We start from the raw sequence: 19,386 nt of genomic DNA on the forward strand, positions 1-19,386 counted from the left end.
TGTTCGGTTTTTGTTTGGTATGTTTCAGTCACACAATGGCCTCAGCACATTTGAGAAAACGTCTAAGAAACATGGCCTGATTGTGCCCTCTTCTCGTGAATGAACTTAAGTAAACTGTAACCTTGCCATTTCCCATATTTGGAGAGGCGTAATAAAAAAAGAATTTCGCATTTTTTTTTTAATTCCCTTTAAAAATGCGTTAATAAGCACTTCGAAATGTATACAGTAGTAATACAATTCAAAGGAATAACCAACATATCGAACATTTAGCTTCAGACACTTGCAAATTTTGCCTCCTTCTAGTACCTACTGTAGTGAATCTGGGTGAGCATCAATAAATGAGGGTGTTTACGGAGTGGATTATTATTATTTTTTTAAAATATGTTTATTTTTTAACAAGGCAGGATGGTAGCAATACAGAATTTTTAACAAGCGTGTTATACATCTTAAGAACAACAAATTGTATTACTCTCCCTCAATCCCTGTGGTTATCAGGCCCAAGGCCACTCCTCCTACTCCTGTTCCTGCAGGATTCTCCGGGCCAGCTTGGGTTTATAAATCAGAGCTGGGAAGTCTCGATCAAAGTTAAGGATTGGGCCCCAAATGTTCCGAAAGCGATGAAGAAGACCTGCCCTGGCTGCCGTCACCTTTTCTGCAATTAGTACATCCCATATTTTTACCCACCAGAGGGGTAGGAGAGGGCCCTCCACAGATTTCCATGAGCGGGCTACTACAATTCTACCTGCCAGAAGGCATTGGGATAGTAGTTTGCCTTTGGCTCCAGATCTTGGATAGATTCCGGGGACTGGGATGCCCAACAAAATGGGTTTGGGATATAAGGGGAGCCTTGTCTGAGTAATTTCTGCGATGGTTGCCACCTTTTCCATAAGTTTTGGGAAAGAAAGACCCTATTTGGCCGCATTGTCTCCAGCAAGTCGGATCAAGAGTATGGTTCATATGGTGGAGTAGGGGCGGATAGTACCAGCGTAAAAGGATTTTGTATGGGCATTCTCTGTTCGTGATGCATGCCGATGATGACTGAGCGCGGGTCCAAATGTCCACCCAGGATTGATCCTCTATGGGGTGGCCAAGTCTGCCTCCCATTGGGCCATGGATCTGGTTTTGGAGGTTAGGAAATCCTTCTGGAGGCTAGAGTGGAAATTTTGCCCCGGGTTGGAAGCTCCTTAAGAGTCAATTCTATAGCTGTGGGGAGGCGGGTAGCTGCTTGGCGAGTTTGTGGGTGGGAGCACCTGTGAAGTAGCTGGATGTATGTAAATCTGTCCTTTTCCTGGAGCTGGAAGATTTCTTTGCAACGTTCAAAAGTGCAAGGTTGACCTCTTTCGAAGAGCTGTCCCAAGGTCTCAAGTCCCCATGCAATCCAGGTTTTAAAGTTTTGGGGGGAGGCCCTGGGCGAAAAAGCTGGGTTCAAGAAGACTGGGGAAGAGGGGGCCAAGTCCCACTGGAACCCCCTTTTGTCTTAAGGTTTTATCCCAGATGAAGATGGTGTGTTTGGTGGCTGCCAACAGACCCTGCCTTTGCCGCCGCATTCGTGGTGGGATGTGTGGAAGGAAGCGTAGTGGGAGAGGTAATCTTGATTGTTCAAGGTCCACCCATCTGGGTCGGTTGGTGAGAGTTTGCCATGCCTGGGTGCATGCCAGCTAGGCCGCCATCTGATATCTCTGTAGGTCCGGGACCCCCAAGCCACCCAGCCTTGCGTTGCCGAGCATTGTGTCTTTAGGAATTGTGGCTTTTTTTCCCCCTCCAAATGAATTGTAGTATTATCCTCTGTAAATTTTGGAGGACAGGTGCTGGGATTGAAACTGGGAGGGATGAGCATGCGTATAGAAATCTCGTTAGTAGGTTCATTTTGCAGGCATGATCCAGCCCATTAATGATATTTCTTGGGTCGCCCAGCATTTGAGGTTGGTTTCCAGTTCCTTGAATAGTGGGGGGAAGTTTGCCTGGTAAACATCCTTTGGGTCGGCTGGGATATGGACCCCTAGCTAATTAATAGCTTTCGACTTCCATTGGATCGGGCACATTGGAATCAAGACTTCTTGCTCCCCCGGGGGTATCCCTATCCCCAGTGCCGCCGATTTCTTAAAGTTGATGGAGAATCCTGCGACCCTTCCATAGCTATTTATTTCGGCCAAAGCATGAGGCAAGGAAGAGCGGGGCTCCGTGATGGCCAGCAGGACGTTGTCTGCATAGAGCGCTAGTTTATGATGCAAGGTGCCAACCCGGAAGCCCTAACCCGGAAGCCCTTAACCAAGGCGTTCGCCTGATTCGTTGGGCTAATGGCTCCATAATTAGTGCCAACAGGAGTGGTGACAGTGGGCATCCCGGTCTGGTTCCACAAGTCGGGGCGATGGGGGTAGAGAAGGTGCCGTTGATTCTGAGAAGGGTCTTGGCGATATATAATTAGCCAAGACCATGGTGCAAAATGCCGTTCCAAACCCAAATGCTTCAAGGGTCCACCTTATCAAACGCCTTGGTCGCATCAAGTGGCAAGAGTGCTAGTCCTTGGGAGTCCCGGGAAGCAAGGTCTACCAGGTCTAAGGCTCTGCAAATGTTGTCAGCCGTGGATCGGTACTTGAGAAATCTGCTTTGATCAGGGTGAATTATGTCTGGCAAAATATGGGATAGGCGAGTCGCTAGAATCTTAGAGTAGATGTTGGCATCTATGTTAAGCAGGGCGATCGGTCTGTAGGAAGCAGGGTTTCTCGGGTCGCCTCCAGGCTTGGGTAGCAGGACTGTGATTGATTCTTGCATGGAAGGAGTTATGATGCCTGTGGTTCTGAATGAGTTGAATAGTTGTACCAGCGGTGTGAGCAGCTGGGGTTTGAACATTTTATAGAATCTGGTTCAGTAGCCATCAGGGCCAGGGGCTTGGGATTTGAGAGATTTTATCACCTTGTCTACTTCTTCGCTCGTGATCGGAGCGTCCAGGGATTCTCAAGCTAGGTTTTTCAGTTGAGGGAGTGCAGCTTTTTGTAGGTATGCCTTTTGTTCCTCTATATCCCGTGTTGGGGCGGTCATCACCTGTGTCAGGTGATTTGCTGCCAGGCGTCGTTTGTCCTGGTCGGCATATTGTATTTTTCCTTGCAAATCCCGCAAACCAATGATCGTAGTGTGTCTTTTCGCTTTAGCGAGTTTTGCCACCAATAGTTTATTCGCCTTATTATTCTTGGCGTAGTAAAACTGCTTAGCCTTCACCACTTGATGTGCAGTATGTTCGGCGTAATGGGCCTCAATCTTCTGTTGTGCCGTGCGAATAGCTTGTTGGGTTTTTGGGGACCAACCTTTCTCCTTGTGGGTCTTCTCTGCTTTCCTTCCGGAGGTCCTACTCGGGGGTGGAGTGGATTTGTCGTCTTTTCTTGTGGAAGGCCACTCCCTGTGTGATCAATTCCTCCTGTATTACTGCTTTCATGGCATCCCAATTGTTAGCAGGGGAGGTGTCTTCACTGGGGTTTTCCTTGAAAAGATCTTAATGCCGGTCGCTATTGAGTCCCTGAGTGGCATCTCGTTAAGTATTGGGTCGTAGAGTGTCCATCAGCGTGACACAGCGGGGGATGGCTCGTGTACTCGAATTTCTAGGTTTACCGGGGCGTGATTGGACCGGATCCTTGAGCCTATGGCGACGTTATTGGTAAATGTGAGTATTTATGGGGATACCAGGAGGAGGTCTAGTCTGGAGAATGTCCTATGAACATAGGAATAGAAGGAGAAGTCTCTTTCGGCGGGATGGAGTAACCTCCATGAGTCCACCACCTCTAGGGTCCTGAACAGCTGTAGGAGTGCCAATGCTGAAGTGAAGTCTCCGGAGGAAGGGGGGATGTGATTTATCCTTTGTGGGGTCCGAAACGCCATTAAAATCAACCCGATTACTATTTGGCCCTCTAGGGAGAGCGAAAGTATGGAGCTTAACGACTCATAGAAGGTGGCTTGGCCTGTGTTTGGGGCATATATTGAGGCGAAGGAGTATAGCTGTCCCAGCCGAAGGCACTTGACGACTGTGAATCACCCAACCGGGCAAAGTATAGTGTCCAATATCTGGGGGTTTAACCCTCTCCTAAAGAGGATCGCTGTTCCGCCTTTTTTGGTATTTCCTGATGCGAAGAGTTGTTTTGGAAAGCACTGGGAGCGCAGGCACCCAAAGTCAGCTGGTAAGAGATGCGTTTCCTGAAGCATAGCCACTGCTGCATTATCATCTTGGAGTTTTTGCAGGATTGATTTGCGTTTAGTGGGAGAGTTTAGTCCTTTAACATTCAGGGAGACAAACCTCAGAGTTTGGTGTTCCGGGATAGGATGTGGCGTTATTGGTGGGGTCGGAGGGAAGGGGAGAGGCGTGGATGGATCAGTTAGCATGTCGTAGGATGTGCAGCCACTCATTAACCTGCCTCTGAAGTTTTTGCTCAGACCTCCAACGGGAGGGCCAAGATTTAACTGGGGGTGGGGGGGCCTTTTTTGGATCCGGCCCACCCCCTGGCCAACAGGGCTATATAACAGTTTACAGCCAACATGGCTGGGACTAAGAATAAACTTAGCGGTGTTACGCTCACCTGGCTCCCACAGAGGCATCGATCTGGACTGGACTGCTGCGGTCTCCACCAATGTGACGCGTAGGGCCGAGATGATGAAATGGACTGGTCCAACTAGCTTTGTTTGCTTGGCCCGTAGGAATATTCTTCGGCAAGTGGAGAAAGGGAATTAACCACCCGTGGAGTTGAGCGTAAATCCCCCCACCCCGCTGTTCTCCCCACTGATCACCTTGGATGTTCCCTCTTATAGTCTCACCTGATGATTTGAAAAGATGAGCTCTCCATCCTGCATTGAGCGCAGGGGCGCGTAGATAACCAGTTGCTTGACTGGCTCGAAGGAATTGGTGAGTTCCAGGACAATATTGACTCCGATATTCCCGGCAAGACGCCGTATGTAGTTCGTAAGAGTTCAAATGCCTGACTTTCACTCTTGTCCGATTCCTTGCAGGTTGCAGCTTGACCCTACTGAAGAGTTCCTCGTGGCAACCGGTAATGTTCTGGTAAGGATTTGTATTATCCAACACAAGTAGATAAAATAATGTCCATATGTAACCTGTTGCTTTCTCCCTTATTCAGGCGCTGAGAGAAAGTATGAAGTCTCGGGGAATGATTCCTCCGGCGGTAAAATCAGGTAAGTCTTTTGTGGTGAGCAGGGTTCCCCTTGTTAGTCCCTTGTTTCACCTTGCTGTCCTTTTGTTTCCCCTTAGGGGCCGGGTTCAGCTAGGATGCAGTGCAAGCTGCGCAGACCCGTGAAGAAGAATAGTACCCCCTGTGGTAAAATCAGGTAAGTCTATGGGGGGTATTCCTCTGTGTATTCCCTTGGCTCACCTTGCTGTTCTTGTCTTCTCCTTAGGTGCCGGAGTGCAGCGGTAACATGCAGGAGGATGCGGTGAAATGTGATGATGCTGCAAAGGCCGGTGAGTTCAGCGCGCTGCTGCAGCAGGCGAGGCGACGCACATAAAATAACTTCTTTCTTCCAGCTCGAAGGCGCAATGGATCGGGAATTCAGGTAAGGATCAAAGGGATTGCTCTTGTTCTAACCTTTTCTCCTTCTTTCTCCCTTTTGCTAGGAGCTCCAAACTCGAGGCGGGCGTGGCAGAAGACTGGATGCAGACTTGCAGGCACGGTGAGCGTTACGCTGCTGGAAGCAGAATAACGCGAAGCGTGTGCTGCTCTTCGGGCGTGGTTTAAATAGCCTCCAAAGTAGTCCCAGGTAAGTATTCCTCCCCAGCCCCACCCGAATAAAAAAATAGTCCCTAGGTAAAATAGTCCCTTCCAAGCCTCGTTTGGCTTGGAGCTCTTGCAGCATGGTCTGCATCAGGTAAGTTTGCAGCATGGTCTGCATCAGGTAAGTTTTAATCTATGAGCCTGGCGCCTATGGCGCCAGGACTGACTCTCCATATGAGCCTGGCGCCATAGGCGCCAGGACTGCACCCAAATAGCCCCTATTGGGGGTTGTTGGGCTTGTTTGGGGTAACTTGATGCCTGCTTCCGGGGTTGCTGGACTTGGTCTGGGTCCCCGGGGGTAGGCATCATGACAAGTAGATCATTCCAAGGACTCATAGGTGGGTTGTACCTTGGAAATGGGCATGGGCTGACATTTAGGCGAATCCGGATGCATGATTTTCTCGGCATCCTCCAGGTGGTTGATCCTCCTCAGAGTGCACCTATGGGAAAACTGTAGGACTGTGGGAAAGAGCCATCTGTAGCAGATTTGTTGGTCCTGAAGGAAGACAGTTAGTGGACGGAGGGCTCGTCTTTTCTTGAGGGCGAGGAGAGATGGGTCTTGGTAAATTTGAAGGAGAGAAGCCTGAAAGGTTATTTCGTCTCTGGTGTGGCCAATCGCTGAGATGGCTTCCTTTGTAGTGAAGAAGTGCACTCTGGTGATGATGTCCTGCGGAGAGTTTGATTCCACCACGCGGCGAGGGCCAAGTCTTTGGGTACGATCTAGGAGGAGTTGTGGCTTCTCTAGTTGTGGAAGGAGGGATTGAAAAAAAGTCACCCACATATTCCGCCAGGTTTTTATCTGGGACTGAGGCTGGGATTCCACGAATCCGAAGATTATTACGTCGGGCCCTATTTTCTAAGTCCTCCTGTTTGAATTCCAAGATTTTGCATTTGTCCTGGAGGAGTCTGATTGAACGTTGCACTTCCACCAGGCTACCAGGATGGATGTGTGATCCTGGGTTCGATTTTCGACTTCTCCCAGCCTTTGTTCAGCTTCCGTTATCCTTTTATTGATGCTTTCTAGTTTGGTGGTGAGCTCAGCCGTGCAGAACCTGAATTCGGATTTGATGTCAGCCATGAACTCTCGAATATCGTCCCTGGTCTCCAAAGATCCCTTGTTATCTAGAGATTCCCGCGGAGAGGGGTGGGGTCCCGTTTCTTCGGTTTTTCGGATGCCATTAACATTGCTGTGATGTCTGGGTTCTTGTTGGATTTCAATTGCTTGGCCATCGTGACAGTTGTGAGCAGAGGGGCGGGCCCAGGCCCCCCGGCGAAGTGGAAAGGAAACAATCTTCCTGTTGCTGGTGGGCTAATTGACCCTGCTCAGGGCCCCCCCCCGACTGTGTGGCCGCCGATGCGTGTGCCAAGGTCACTTGTAGAGAGGGCTCTCCATTCCCCCAGAAGGTAGGTAACAGTGCGAGGGACCTTACAGGTCTGCAGGGAGGGGACAGAAGAGTGGTCAGGATGTGGGCAGGGGCGCCCCTGGAAATGTTCAGAGAGGGAGGGGACAAAGGAGCAGCATAGGTAGGCCGGGGAGCAAAGTCAGCATCAGCTAGGGCTTACCACTACTTGTCCCAGGTTAGGAGTCCCACTGGGCGAGCGTAGGTTCCCTTGATGGAACATTGGTTAAATCACACCATAGAGTGACGAGCCTGCCAGGGCCTCCCTGATGTAGAGCCTGTGATGAGGTCGCTGAACCAGAGCAAGATGTTGCTCCAATCCACCCCTCGTAAGGTCCGGCTGCAGAGGGGGTCCTGTGGGCCACCGGGGCTGATGCGACCGCCGGGACTCACCTCATGTAGTTCCCAGATGGATGTGAGGGTGGGGGGAGGCCAGCCACGCCACCAGCAGGGTGGGTAAGACACCAGGCACAGTGTTAGGTCCCACAGACCCTCTTCCAGAAGAGGACAAGATGATCAGGGGCAGAGGGCGCTTTTTCCAGCATCCCCCCACAGGGAGCAGGGGCCGCCCTGCGTGAAGGCGCCAACTGGAGTGTAAGGGTGCCGGTGCATCCCCCGATTGGCGATGATCCAGCTTTGTTCCTCTTTCCGCCCCGTCGGGTGCGCCCCTAGGCAAGCAGGTCCCCAGCTCTAGCGCTGCAGGCGCAGGCGAAGCACTGCAGACAAATGCAAAATTGGGCAGGCCGAGTGAGGGAAGGACCGCGGCACCTCCTCCAGGCAGGAACGCGGGACAACCTGTCCGCCTGGGAGCCCCCAGCAGCGGAGTGCCGCTGAGGGACTCCTCACTAGCTCCTACCTCGTGACTCGTCCTTACATTTTCTAACAGTCTTCTGTTATCCGCCAGACCATGGTAATTAATATACTCTCAATTACGTCACAGTGAATGCAGAGCTCAGGGGTAGCTACCCCGGCCACTGAACAAGAACCAGTACCTGGGGCATTCCAAATTCAACTTGCCCCCTAAATGCAATTTAATCGAATGTCTATGTGCTGCAACTGTGTCCATCTGTACCTCCCTTCAATCACGGTCACTGGGGCCTTCCGAATTCTTAATAACCACAGCACCCGGGACACCAACAGACCCGACATTCGAACAACCTTATACTGCTGTCGACAGTTGACTTCAGTAATACATATCTGTAATGTGAGTTCTGGACTTACCCACTAGTCTCAGCTTGTTACCTCACTAGGAGTCCCAAAATCCACCTTCCTCAGCTCACAAAGACACTGCCGGTTGCCACTCCAAACCCAGGACTAGACACCAACACTTTGCCTTGCACTTCACGCCACAGCGAGGGTTTTAAAGACCAGCAGGTGTGTTTTAGAGTTAAAGGGCCAGCACCACAGTAACAGCTCTCCATCTAGAAATAGAGACAATGGGGTGGGGGTAAGAGGTGCTACCTTGCAGCATAGGATGAAGTGAAGATATAGATTCTCAGTGCTCCGCGAGGCTGAATAAATCCTGTATACTATCCTGAGCAAAGTTGCTTGCCAACCATCTCCAGCAGCTGCACTGTGCTGGGCATGGGGCCTGCTGCTGCCCGGTGTAGTCAGGCAGCATTCGGGGGCCGGGAAGCCGTCAAAGGAGACAGCCGCTGCGAAGGACAACAAAAGGCCTGGGGCTGTGGCTGCCATACTGGTTCTGCTGAGTCCGGAGTGCCAGCAAGAACCCGGATGAACCAGAGCTGCTGAGGCAGAAGTGCTGCTGCGGACAAGGAGTGTCAGTGCAGCAAACAGAGGTGCTGGAGATCCGCGGGGCACATGAGCAGCTGTGGCTGTTGGTGAATACCACGCACTGCCCTTCAGATGGTGGGCAGCATATGCGGGTGAGCCCGGTGGGCAAGGCTGCCCGGCAAAGAAAATCCCAGCAGATTCACTGAACCTTACTATCCTTCCCAGCGCTAACCTGACCAGCAGCAAGGTGCAGAGGCAGGGGCATGAGTGGTGCGGACGAGGGCTGCAGGTCACAGTTTTTCGGAATAAACGACATAAGCGACGCGACCCTCTGCGGGGCACTGCGCAGATCGAGGCGTGAGTGAATCAGCAAGCCTGGGGGCACTGCATCTGAGTGACATGGCAACGGGTGCCTGTTTGGGGCAAGGGTCGCAAGATCCTACAGCCCGCGCTGATGCAGGCGTGCTGCTTCAACAAGGACATTGAGGCATTGGCATCGGCTCAGCAAGTAGAAGCTGATGTGGTGTGAGCCGGAGGCAGCTGTGTGCAAGAACCGGACCCTGTTGAGAGAGCCCGCGTTGCGGCACACAGCACAGGTGAGGAGCGGGGGCCTGTGCGAGTCTGGTGGCGGCCCCAAGACTCATTCGCATGCACACGAGGACCACCGAGTGACCCACGGCAACGGCTGTGCCACATAACTTTGGAGTTTTCGGACATCTGGCAGGAGGAAGCAGTCGGATGACTTGGACATTATTGGAAAACACTTGTAGGATCACATTGGCCTACGGACAGTTCTGGGCTGGGGTCACACTTAGACTTGGACGTGCGGGGCAGTCACCACAGATGGCATTTCTGGCCGGCAACCTGCGGATGAGGGCCTGAACACACCCTGAGAAATACAGGGCTCAGTGTAGACAGACAGCCTGGCTCCTGCTGTAGTGACCCTGCCGAGCGGATACTACCATAGCAAAGCACCAGTGGGGGACACAAAGCAGTGCTGTGCAACACCTGGAACGGTCCTGCTGCCAGCACAGTGGAGAAGGGGACCTTGCTGTACACATGAGCCCGGAGGCCTGGCAGTGAGAGCCAGCAGTAGGAGAGCTTCATAGTAGGTGCCACACCAGAAGAGGGAGAGCTGGATCCCCAGCAAGTGCGGGGTTCGCAGTATTGGTGTTCCCCTACCACGGTAGTACAGGTTGGGCCCCAGGGCCAGGGTGGACTGGGGCAGCTGCCAGACACTACCCAGCTGCAAGGAAGCAAAGGCGCAGTGCGCCTGGAGCCCTGTGTGCTGGGGCACCACCAACAGTTAGTGCTGACTGCATGCCAAGAGGTGCTTGGGTGTGGTGAAGCAACGACTACAGCAGAGAGATTTTTGCTTTGGTGGCACTAAAGTGGGCACCGAGGCACAGGAAGAACTCCAATGCAGTGGGGCACTGGGAGGTTCACCACTGGTAAGTGTAGAGGGGGAGTGTTGAAAAACTGCTGGGGACGACCCCCACCATCATTACAGGATGGCAAAAGAGAAAGGCAAAAAACCCTTACAGCAGAGCAAGATGGATCAATTTACAGTGAACAACCCAGCCGCACTTCAGCCACTGCAAAAGGCGCTGTCGGCATGGTGGATTCGACTCAAGAACCAGTCATCTCGCTGAGTGACATTATGGGGACCATTGCTGAATGATGGGCTGGCCTCAGAAGTCTCCTTTTTGAGGCAGGATGTTTGCAAACTGTCTTCCAGGGGAAGGCTGAGCAGCAGAGAAGCTATAAAGAAGATGCAGAAACAGCTAACGGTGGTATTGCAGAAACTGAGTCTTGGAGAGCAGGGCGGAGGACAGTGAGGGTATATCGAGGCAAAACAACCGCCGCATCCTGAGACTGCCGGAGAGAGTGGAGGGGCCCAGCATAGAACTCTTCCTAGAGCAGTGGTTCGCGGAGCTAATGGCACTGAAGAAACAACTTCTTGTTGGTGGAAAGGGCTCACAGGGCGCCCAAGGGGAGGCCTGTGCCGAGTCCACCCACGTATTGTCATCACAAGGCTCTTAAATTTCAGGAGAGGAAGGATAACCGTAAGGATGAACTGGGATCTACGGGTGGCGCACGAGTAGTGGAAAAGTTACAAATTTCTTGGTGAAGCAACTTTGAGACACTGGCCTCCAGAGCACGTGCTGCACCGTTCATGCTTGTCAGGCTCGTGAAGTGCTCGCACAGGCCTGGGGCGACAGGTGCTTCAATTGGGGAGAATTGGAGGATGGGAGGAGTTGGGGACGTTACTCATATTTTATTGTTGTGCGTTACATTGCTTGGCGGGACTTTATCTACACAGAGGGCCTATGCAGGGCCTTATATGGGGAAGCTGTGGGGGGGCATGGGGCAAGGTCCTGTTTATTCATCTAGCGGAGGATGGCACAAGACAAAGGAGTCTCGTTTGTAACGTGGAATGTTAATGGAATGTGCTTGGGCATTAAAAAGAAAGCTAATTTTGCAGTTTCTTAATAGGCACTCCAGGATTTCGCCCTCCTCTATGAAACCCATTTGTCGGGTTCGCAGTGTAGGTTCTTTATGCACACAAACTACAGAGCGGCCTATCACGTGGGCTTGGCCAGAGGTGGGAGAGGCCCTATGATCCTTAAACACACAAGGGTCCCACAGGTGCAAAACGACCCCAGGTAAGGTTTGTGATGATCCAGGAGTGGGGGGAGGGGAGGGACTGTGGGGAGCCACATGGGGTGTTGTAGCAGTGTATGCGCTCCACCCCCACCCTCACAAGGGACCTGCTAGATGACCTTCAGAAGCTCATAGCGTTGGAGCGAGGGAGACAGATTAATTGGGGGATGATTTTAATGAGATGATGGATTGAAGTCTCAACAAGTCTCACATGGGTAGTAGGGATCTGGGGCTCCCTACCAAACTGAGCTCCTTTGTTGGGACAATGGGCTGGCTAGACACTTGCATGCTGGGAATTCTTTATTCTCTGGGGCTCATTCTTCCTTCTTCAGGCTGGACAATCTTTTCATCCCGCTGGGAGACAGTCACAGGCTGCTGTCAGCACGATTCTTAGTTAGGGGGATCTCAGAACCATTCTCCACTACTCGTCACGCTAGGAGCAGGCATGAGTCAACCAGACCCACGTGGAGGCTGAACTCATACTATTTGGGCTTCCCGGAGTTCAAAGAGGCATTAGAGCACACCATACAGGAATAAGTTGAACGAGGGATCAGTGGATAGTCCAGTCATGGTTTGGGAGGGATACAAAATGGTTCTCAGGGGGGAGACGATCTTGCTGGTAGTGGCACGGTGTAGGCAACATGCACAGGCGGTGAGAGAAGCAGAGGTGGCTGTTGTAGGATCAAAGCGGATCTGGTGGCGTCTGGGTCTCTGGAGGCACAGCTTAAATTGAGAAGGGTGCAGGAAACCCTCAGGAATGTAGCATTAAACAATGCAAGGCTGACACATAGGCTCAAGCGCAGCCAGATCCATGAGGCCAGAGACAAGGCAGGAAGGATGCTTGCTTGGATGGAGCATAGGGAGAGGGCAAGTGGGTTTGTGAGAGTGTTAAAAAAAAGATACAGGGGAGGAGGTAATGAGAGACGCTGACATCACACATGAGTTTTCACGGTACTACGAGTCCCTATATAGCGCTCCGTCCTGCCAACTGGGAAACAGTGGGTGGGGGGGCCAAGTCCAGAGGTGCTCCCACGGCTGACAGAGCGGCAGCGGGATGAGCTGGAAGAACATATCTCGGAAGAAGAGTTGGTGGCGGCTATCACCCAATTGCAGACAATGGGACTTAATGGCTTCTGCCCTTTTCAAGTGTCTGGGACCTAATGCTTCTCAGTGAAGTTTGGAAGAAACTGGGCGCAATAGTGTTTGGACCACTGCACAGGTTACTCCAACAGTGTAGGAGAGACGGCATACTCGCGGACGATCTGCGGAAGGCATGCATAATAGTTCTGCAATTCGGGCAAGCCGCCGGAACTCTGTGCCTCCCCCAGGCCAATTTCGTTAATAAATGGGGAAGCGAAAGTGCTGGCTAGCTAGGGTCTTGGCAAACCGCTTATTGAAGGTTACTGGCCGCCTGGTCCACCGGACCAGTGCAGGTGTATATCATCTAAGTCTACTCGTATGAACCTGCGCAGGGTACAAATGGCTCTGGGGTAAGACTCCACAATGCTCGGACCTGCTAGCCCTACTGTTTGTAGATTTTGAAAAGGCTTTGATTCTGTGCATTGGGAGTCGCTATGGAGAGTATGGGCTTTGGTGAGAACTTTTTTGAGCTGGGTGTGTCTACTGTACAAATCGCCACAAATCGCCAGTCGTGGAAGTGAGGGTCAATGGGTTTTGCTCTAAAACATTTCCCCTGGGGCAGGGAACGGGGCAGGTTTGCCACCTCTCACCCCTACTCTTTACCCTAGCGATGGAACCATTGGCAGTGCAGCTCAGGTGAAACGGCCCTTTTCAAGATGATCGCTCTGCCAAAGTTCCTGTACATGCTACAGAATGCTTCACTCCTGATACCCAGGAAGGTCTTCAACGGAATCAATGGAGTGCTCAGGGGGCCTCTATGGAGAGGTAAATAAGCTTGCATAGTGCTTATGACCCTCCAGCGGTCGCTTTGGGCGTGGGGGGGTGGTTGGCTTACCCTTCCTGCAGCAATATTATTGAGTGCCACAGCTAGGAGTCGTAAACAACAGGCAGCCTCATATTGTATCTGAGCAAGGGCAGATCGGGGGTGGGGGGTGGACGAGGACCCCGGTACAGGTGTTATATGGCAAAGAGGAGAGGAGGGTTGCTCCCCCTTATGTCGAAGCATGTGCGGCAGGTGTGGAAAGAGGCGCATGTGCATATCGGTTGGGGGGGGGTCGACTCTAGTCACCCTTGTCGGGCAATGTACATTTGCCGGAGCTTCTAAAGATGGGTCACTTTAGGAGTAAGGAGACTTTGGGATCTGGAGCCTGGCGGATGTGACATAGGGGGGTGGTCTCCTTCCCTTCGAGGTGCTACGGGAGAGGTTTCCCTTGGCAGCAGCGAACGCTTTAGGTAAGTACAGCTGTTGCATGCAGTGCAAGCTCAGTTTCAGGTCTTGAGTGAAATACAGCCGTGCTCCCAACTGGAGGCGAATATACTCCCTTGGCGAATTGAGAGAAAGGTCACCTCAATGCTTTATCAAGTAATCTCTGCATATGGGGCGCAGGAATTATCCCGCCTCAAGGATAGATGGGAAAGGGATGTGGGCTCCCTGGAGTCTGAGGAATGGGTGGAAGCGCTGATGTTCCCCCGGGAGATTGGTATGTCAGCCAGGCTCCCTCCGCCTTATCCAGATTAAGAATTTGCATCAGGTCTACAATTCTCGCATTAGGCTTTGTGGGTTGGGGCGGGCTGATGATGATTGTTGTCTACGATGTGGGTTGCCAGGGTGCACTTTCTATCATACTCTTTGAGACTGCTCACAGGCACAACTGTTGTGGGGGAAATGCATAAGTAAGTTGTCAAAAGGTACTGAAGGTGGTGGGCCCTAGGGACCCGAAATGTCTGATATTGGGAATATTGGGAATATGGGACGATGAGGGGCTTACCAAGCAGGACAAGAAGTTCCTGGCAGTCACCCTGGGACTCAAAGAAAGTTATTGCTTCAATGGTTCCAAGTTCTTTCATCGCCTGCAATCACAATGCCAGGCATTAGAACGTGTACATTCTAACGAAAACGTTAAACGACATTTTTGTTTGGGGGGGTGTTGTCACAACCCTAAACCCCCCTCTCCCACCTGTCTTTACCTAATCCCTACCCACCAAACCCTTATCTGCCCTTTGCTACCCGCCCTAAATACTTTGATTAACGTTTTCGTTATAACATACACTTTGAAATGTCTGCCGTTGCAATTGCAGGCAATGAAAGGACGTCGTACCACTTCAATGTAGGGGTCTCCGGAACGTCCGCAGATGGCTCGCTGGGAGGCCGAAATTGACATATGTATGGCCCTGGAAAGACATGTGTACAATGCAAGGGGGTGCCCTGCGAAGTTCACAAAGGTATGGTAGCCATTGGACTGGCAAATATGCTACAAAAGCAGTGCGCAAAGGTGGAACCGGGCTTAGATGTAATGCCCTGTATTGTATCCTTTTGCCAAGATTGTTTGTCGTGCCATGTCAAGCATCGATGGTTTTCTTTTACGTTCTGTTTTTCTGGATGAAAACAATAAAATTGTTTCATGAGGAAACAGACAATGAACAGCAAGCAGCCTTTGCCCAGTTAATCAGATTGGCACTGACACTTTGCCTTGCACTTCGTGCCTTCAGGCCAATTACTGTACACCCGATTTGACCTAGTGTTTCTTGGCTACGTGGGGCTAGTTTCATATATTTTGTAAACCTTTTCCTGCGCTTCTTTCTAGTGACTTGAGTGTGTGAACTAATCCCTTGTTAGGGGTGTACACTAAATTGTGTTTCACACAGAGGGAGGTGGAATCTATGTATACATGAAATGTTTACCAGCATAACTGCATACACCTTAATTCAATTTATAACATGCATTTCTACAAATAATGACTCTGATATCTAGATAATCGTGTGCTACAATTCATATACTTTCTTACTGGTTACACTCCATTATACACTCTTCACTGGCTTCCGATCAAGAAAAGAATAATCCTCGAGAGCCTATGTATAGTCTTTAAAGGAATACATTGGCCCAATACGACTCCTTTTGCTAAGAAAATCAAATTTCATTTTTCAAAATAAACACTAAGATCTAACCTGTTGTACATCTTGAACGCGGCCGCTCCTTTTTCGGTACAGGCATCAAAACTCAGGAACTTATTACCATTCTGTATGCCTAATGAAACTAAACGTACTCTCTTTTCGAAAACATTTTAAAATATATCTTTTTATTCTGTGACAATCGCTCTAATTCTGGATAGCACTTCTGCAGAGGAACACACAGTGCCAAGATGCCTTTCAGTGAAATCTGCGCTCTATCAAAACTCCCATAACATAACAATTTTTCCAAATCAATAAATCAAAGACCTCCTACGGACAGCAAACCGCAAAACATTTTTGTCACCATCAGAACTGTTACTGCCAAACCAGAGACTGGGCGGCTATTGTTTTTTTTTTGTATTCACTTATTCATTGTACATTGATTCAGAAGTGACAAAGAAAACATATACAATTATATATTATACAATTATAGACCTCCCCTTTCCTAACCCACTTGGTGAACAGAACACTCAAAAACCTCCCCCTAATCTCTTCATGAAGGTTGCTTTTTTTATTCCTGTACAAAATCACCTTTTCTAGCAAAGACATTCAATGTAAATCTCCATCCATAGTGACGCAGTAGGCAATTTCCCACTCTTCCATTCCCACAAAATAATTTTCTTCGCAGAAAAAGATGTTCCGTAGAACCAATACCTCTGCAGGAATGCTAAATCTTCTATTAGATAATCCTCCCCCAAGATGATGGTAAAAAAATCATAACCAACATCCAGCATTAAATCCTTGTCCATTGTCTGTGTTATTTTGTTCCAGAATACCCTTAAACTGCTACATTCCCAAAACATATGCTCAAATGAACCAACCCTGTTTTTACATAGTCTTGGATTCAAGCAAACTCCTTTCGTAGAGCTTCTGTGGTGTCCAGTACATTCTGTTCAATATTTTGATTTTACAAACCCTTTCCCCAAGGATGAGTGATGTCAAATGCACATTTCTGCACACATTTTCCCACCTATATATGTTCATACCAGCGTGGAACAACCACGCTTGCCTGATCAGGACTGCAGATTTGTTGGATTGGGCCAGATCTTTAAGAATGGGTCTATACTTGCATCGAGGAAGTTTCACAGTAACAGGACCTTTTCCCCTGCTCAGCCATTCGGAAAAGCCCCACTGGGCTTCCGACATCTCCATATCCAAATAATCCAGTTGGCATTCGACACTACTGGTATCTTAACTGCGGAGGGCAAAACCTTCCTCAATCAGTTTTCTTACCTGCAACATGCACAACATTTTATTTACATCCACAGAAAATAGTGCAATTATTCACATATTTATGTGGACAACCCCTTATTGAACATTATATGTATTCTACTGTCTCTTTAACCACTCCCTCCCAAGAGTTGCTTTTGACTGTTCAGCCATTACAACCAATAGGTGAACAAGGGAAAGCGCAATGGAAACCGGGTTGCCTAACGGTGGATACGTGCCTCGCACTTGTCCCAGCAGTACCCATTGTTGATTTGTTGGGGTAAGGGTTATCTGACTGGCTTTGAAGAACATTTATGCCCATCAACGGATGTGCTTCAGGGAGTTAGAATGTTGTTCACTCAAGAGTAAGTGGCTTCTTTTTCTAATGATTAATTCTAACTTCGTTTCACCCAACTGATTGTCTGATGAAACTACAAAACTATTCTTTCATTAATTGTCAATGATGTGCCCTCTTCCCTTCCACACTGAAATGAATACACTTTTGCGATGCATGGACTGATACATACCAGAGGATTTTCAATATGCTGGGAAGAATTACTATGGATACTGGATGTTCGTTGAAATAAATGCTTCTTACTAAGAGAGGGGGGGAAAAAAAGAATTCAAGACAAACTTTACTTGCGAACTATCATTCATAGTAATTATTTGAATACAAAGGGGCTCCCGGAAAGAATGTTGTGAGCAATACATAAAAAAAAACACACATTTAGAAAACGAATTACATGCATTTGAATGTTCGATTTTTTCGGCCAAATTGAGAAGTGGATTTTGCAGTACATCATCTCCGCGCATTGCATTGTTGGGAGCTATTTAGCTCCTGCTTTTAAGGAACTAGGGGCGTGACACCAATAACCATCAGGAAGCTACTGTTCACTGCAAAGGCCAACTGGAACCGTAACCTTACCAACAAACCCATCTCATATTAACTCTGTTTCAGAATATGCTGGAAGGAGAATTTTGACACTGAGGGCCTCATTACGAATCAGGCGTTAAGGGGTTAACGGCGCCGTAAACGGCGCCGACCCTTAACGCCTGATTACAAGGTCCCTTAGCGCCATGGTGATATTAACGCCTGCTTTTTGCAGGCGTTAAAATCCATGGCGCTAAGGGACCATGGTGCTAATTACACCACCGTAATTTACGGTGGCGTAATTAGCGCCTTCCCCACTCCCATTATGCCCTATGGGGCAAAAAGGGGAATGGGGAAGGGTAAAATGGGGATTTACCGCCCCACTCACCTTGGAATGGGGCGGTAAATCCACCATCCACCATGGTGTAAACGTAGTTTACACCATGGTGGTAAGGGTACGACCCAGGCGGTAACTTACCGCCTGGGTCGTAATGAGGCCCTGAGACAGGTATGGTATCAAGAGAGGGACAGACTCCAAGGCAACAGTTTCAAAACCTTTATTTAATAAAGTTCTGGGGTTGGTGTAATACCTAACTAGCCCAAACTCTAAAGGGATTGTTCCCTCAACTGATGTTTCGAAGGGCCGTCCATGTTTGAAAGTCCAAAACCAAAATCTGTCTGTCTAGACCGGTTTATGGTGATTTTTTCGAGAAAAAACAAGTTTCGAATAACAAAACATTCGAAAACAAAGTTTCGAAAAAAAAAAGCTTTGGCAAGCTATATTTAACATGCAAAAATGCATTTCTTTCTAAACCAATCCATCAACAATAGACATGGACTGGTTTCAATTGAAATGCACTTTCACATGTTAAAAGTAGCATTTCAATGCTTATTTTGTAACTTTAAAATGTTACATGGAGCTGTCCAGTGCTGAAATTTCAGCACTGGCCAGCCCCTTGTAACGTTTTAAAGTTTTGAGTATATTGGGGGGGGTGATCCCCCAGCCCCCCAAACCCCATGCCACCCCTCATCCCCCAACCCTAACCCTAATTTAACCCCTAAACTAACGCAAGCCCCAACCGCAACCCTAACCCTAAACCCTAGCCCCAACCCTAACCCTATTTTAACCCCTAAACTAACCCAAGCCCCAACCGCAACCCCAACCCTAACCCCTAACCCCAAACATAACCCTAACCCTAACTTAACCCCTAAACTTACTGAAGCCCCAACCCTAACCCTATTTTAGATCATTTTTCATTTAGATATATTTCGATATGCTAATCAAATTTTTTTCGAATAAATGACCATTCGAAAAAATGACTTTTCTACAAAAAGTATTCTAAAGATTTGTATTCGAAACTTTGTTTCGTAAAAATGACTGGATACCTCTAAACCTATGCTTGCCCTCACGCTTAGGCAAAACGTGTGCAGGGATCTTCTTAAAGATAAAATTGGTAGCTAAAAAGGAAATGTAAACCACAGCTGGTTTTAGGTAGTCTTAGCAATAGGTGTAGTTCTGCCAGTTCAAAATAATTCAACTCAGAAGGGTTGCCCTTGGAACCTTCTACATAGGGCTCTTGCTGTACGTTCACAATGTCTCAGGGTCTGTTGGGGTTCCCTTCCCCAAGCCTAGGCCCCTCTGATTTCACAC

The 19,386-nt window shown here is 49.3% G+C and overlaps 1 protein-coding gene across 3 annotated transcripts in view; it reads right to left on the reverse strand.

Moving 5' to 3' along the window:
- The window catches only part of MRPS10 (mitochondrial ribosomal protein S10), a 240,645-nt gene that overhangs the window by 167,811 nt on the left and 53,448 nt on the right, over window positions 1-19,386 (reverse strand). For all 3 annotated transcript variants that reach the window (XM_069608504.1, XM_069608506.1, XM_069608505.1), the window contains exon 3: window positions 17,392-17,461. In XM_069608504.1, the coding sequence (XP_069464605.1) occupies window positions 17,392-17,461 (70 nt within the window). The remainder of the gene's footprint in view (window positions 1-17,391; window positions 17,462-19,386) is intronic.

The sequence above is a fragment of the Ambystoma mexicanum genome, chromosome 4q, assembly GCF_040938575.1.
Source record: "Ambystoma mexicanum isolate Mex_15411 chromosome 4q, UKY_AmexF1_1, whole genome shotgun sequence".
In the NCBI taxonomy this organism is placed as follows: Eukaryota; Metazoa; Chordata; class Amphibia; order Caudata; family Ambystomatidae; genus Ambystoma; species Ambystoma mexicanum.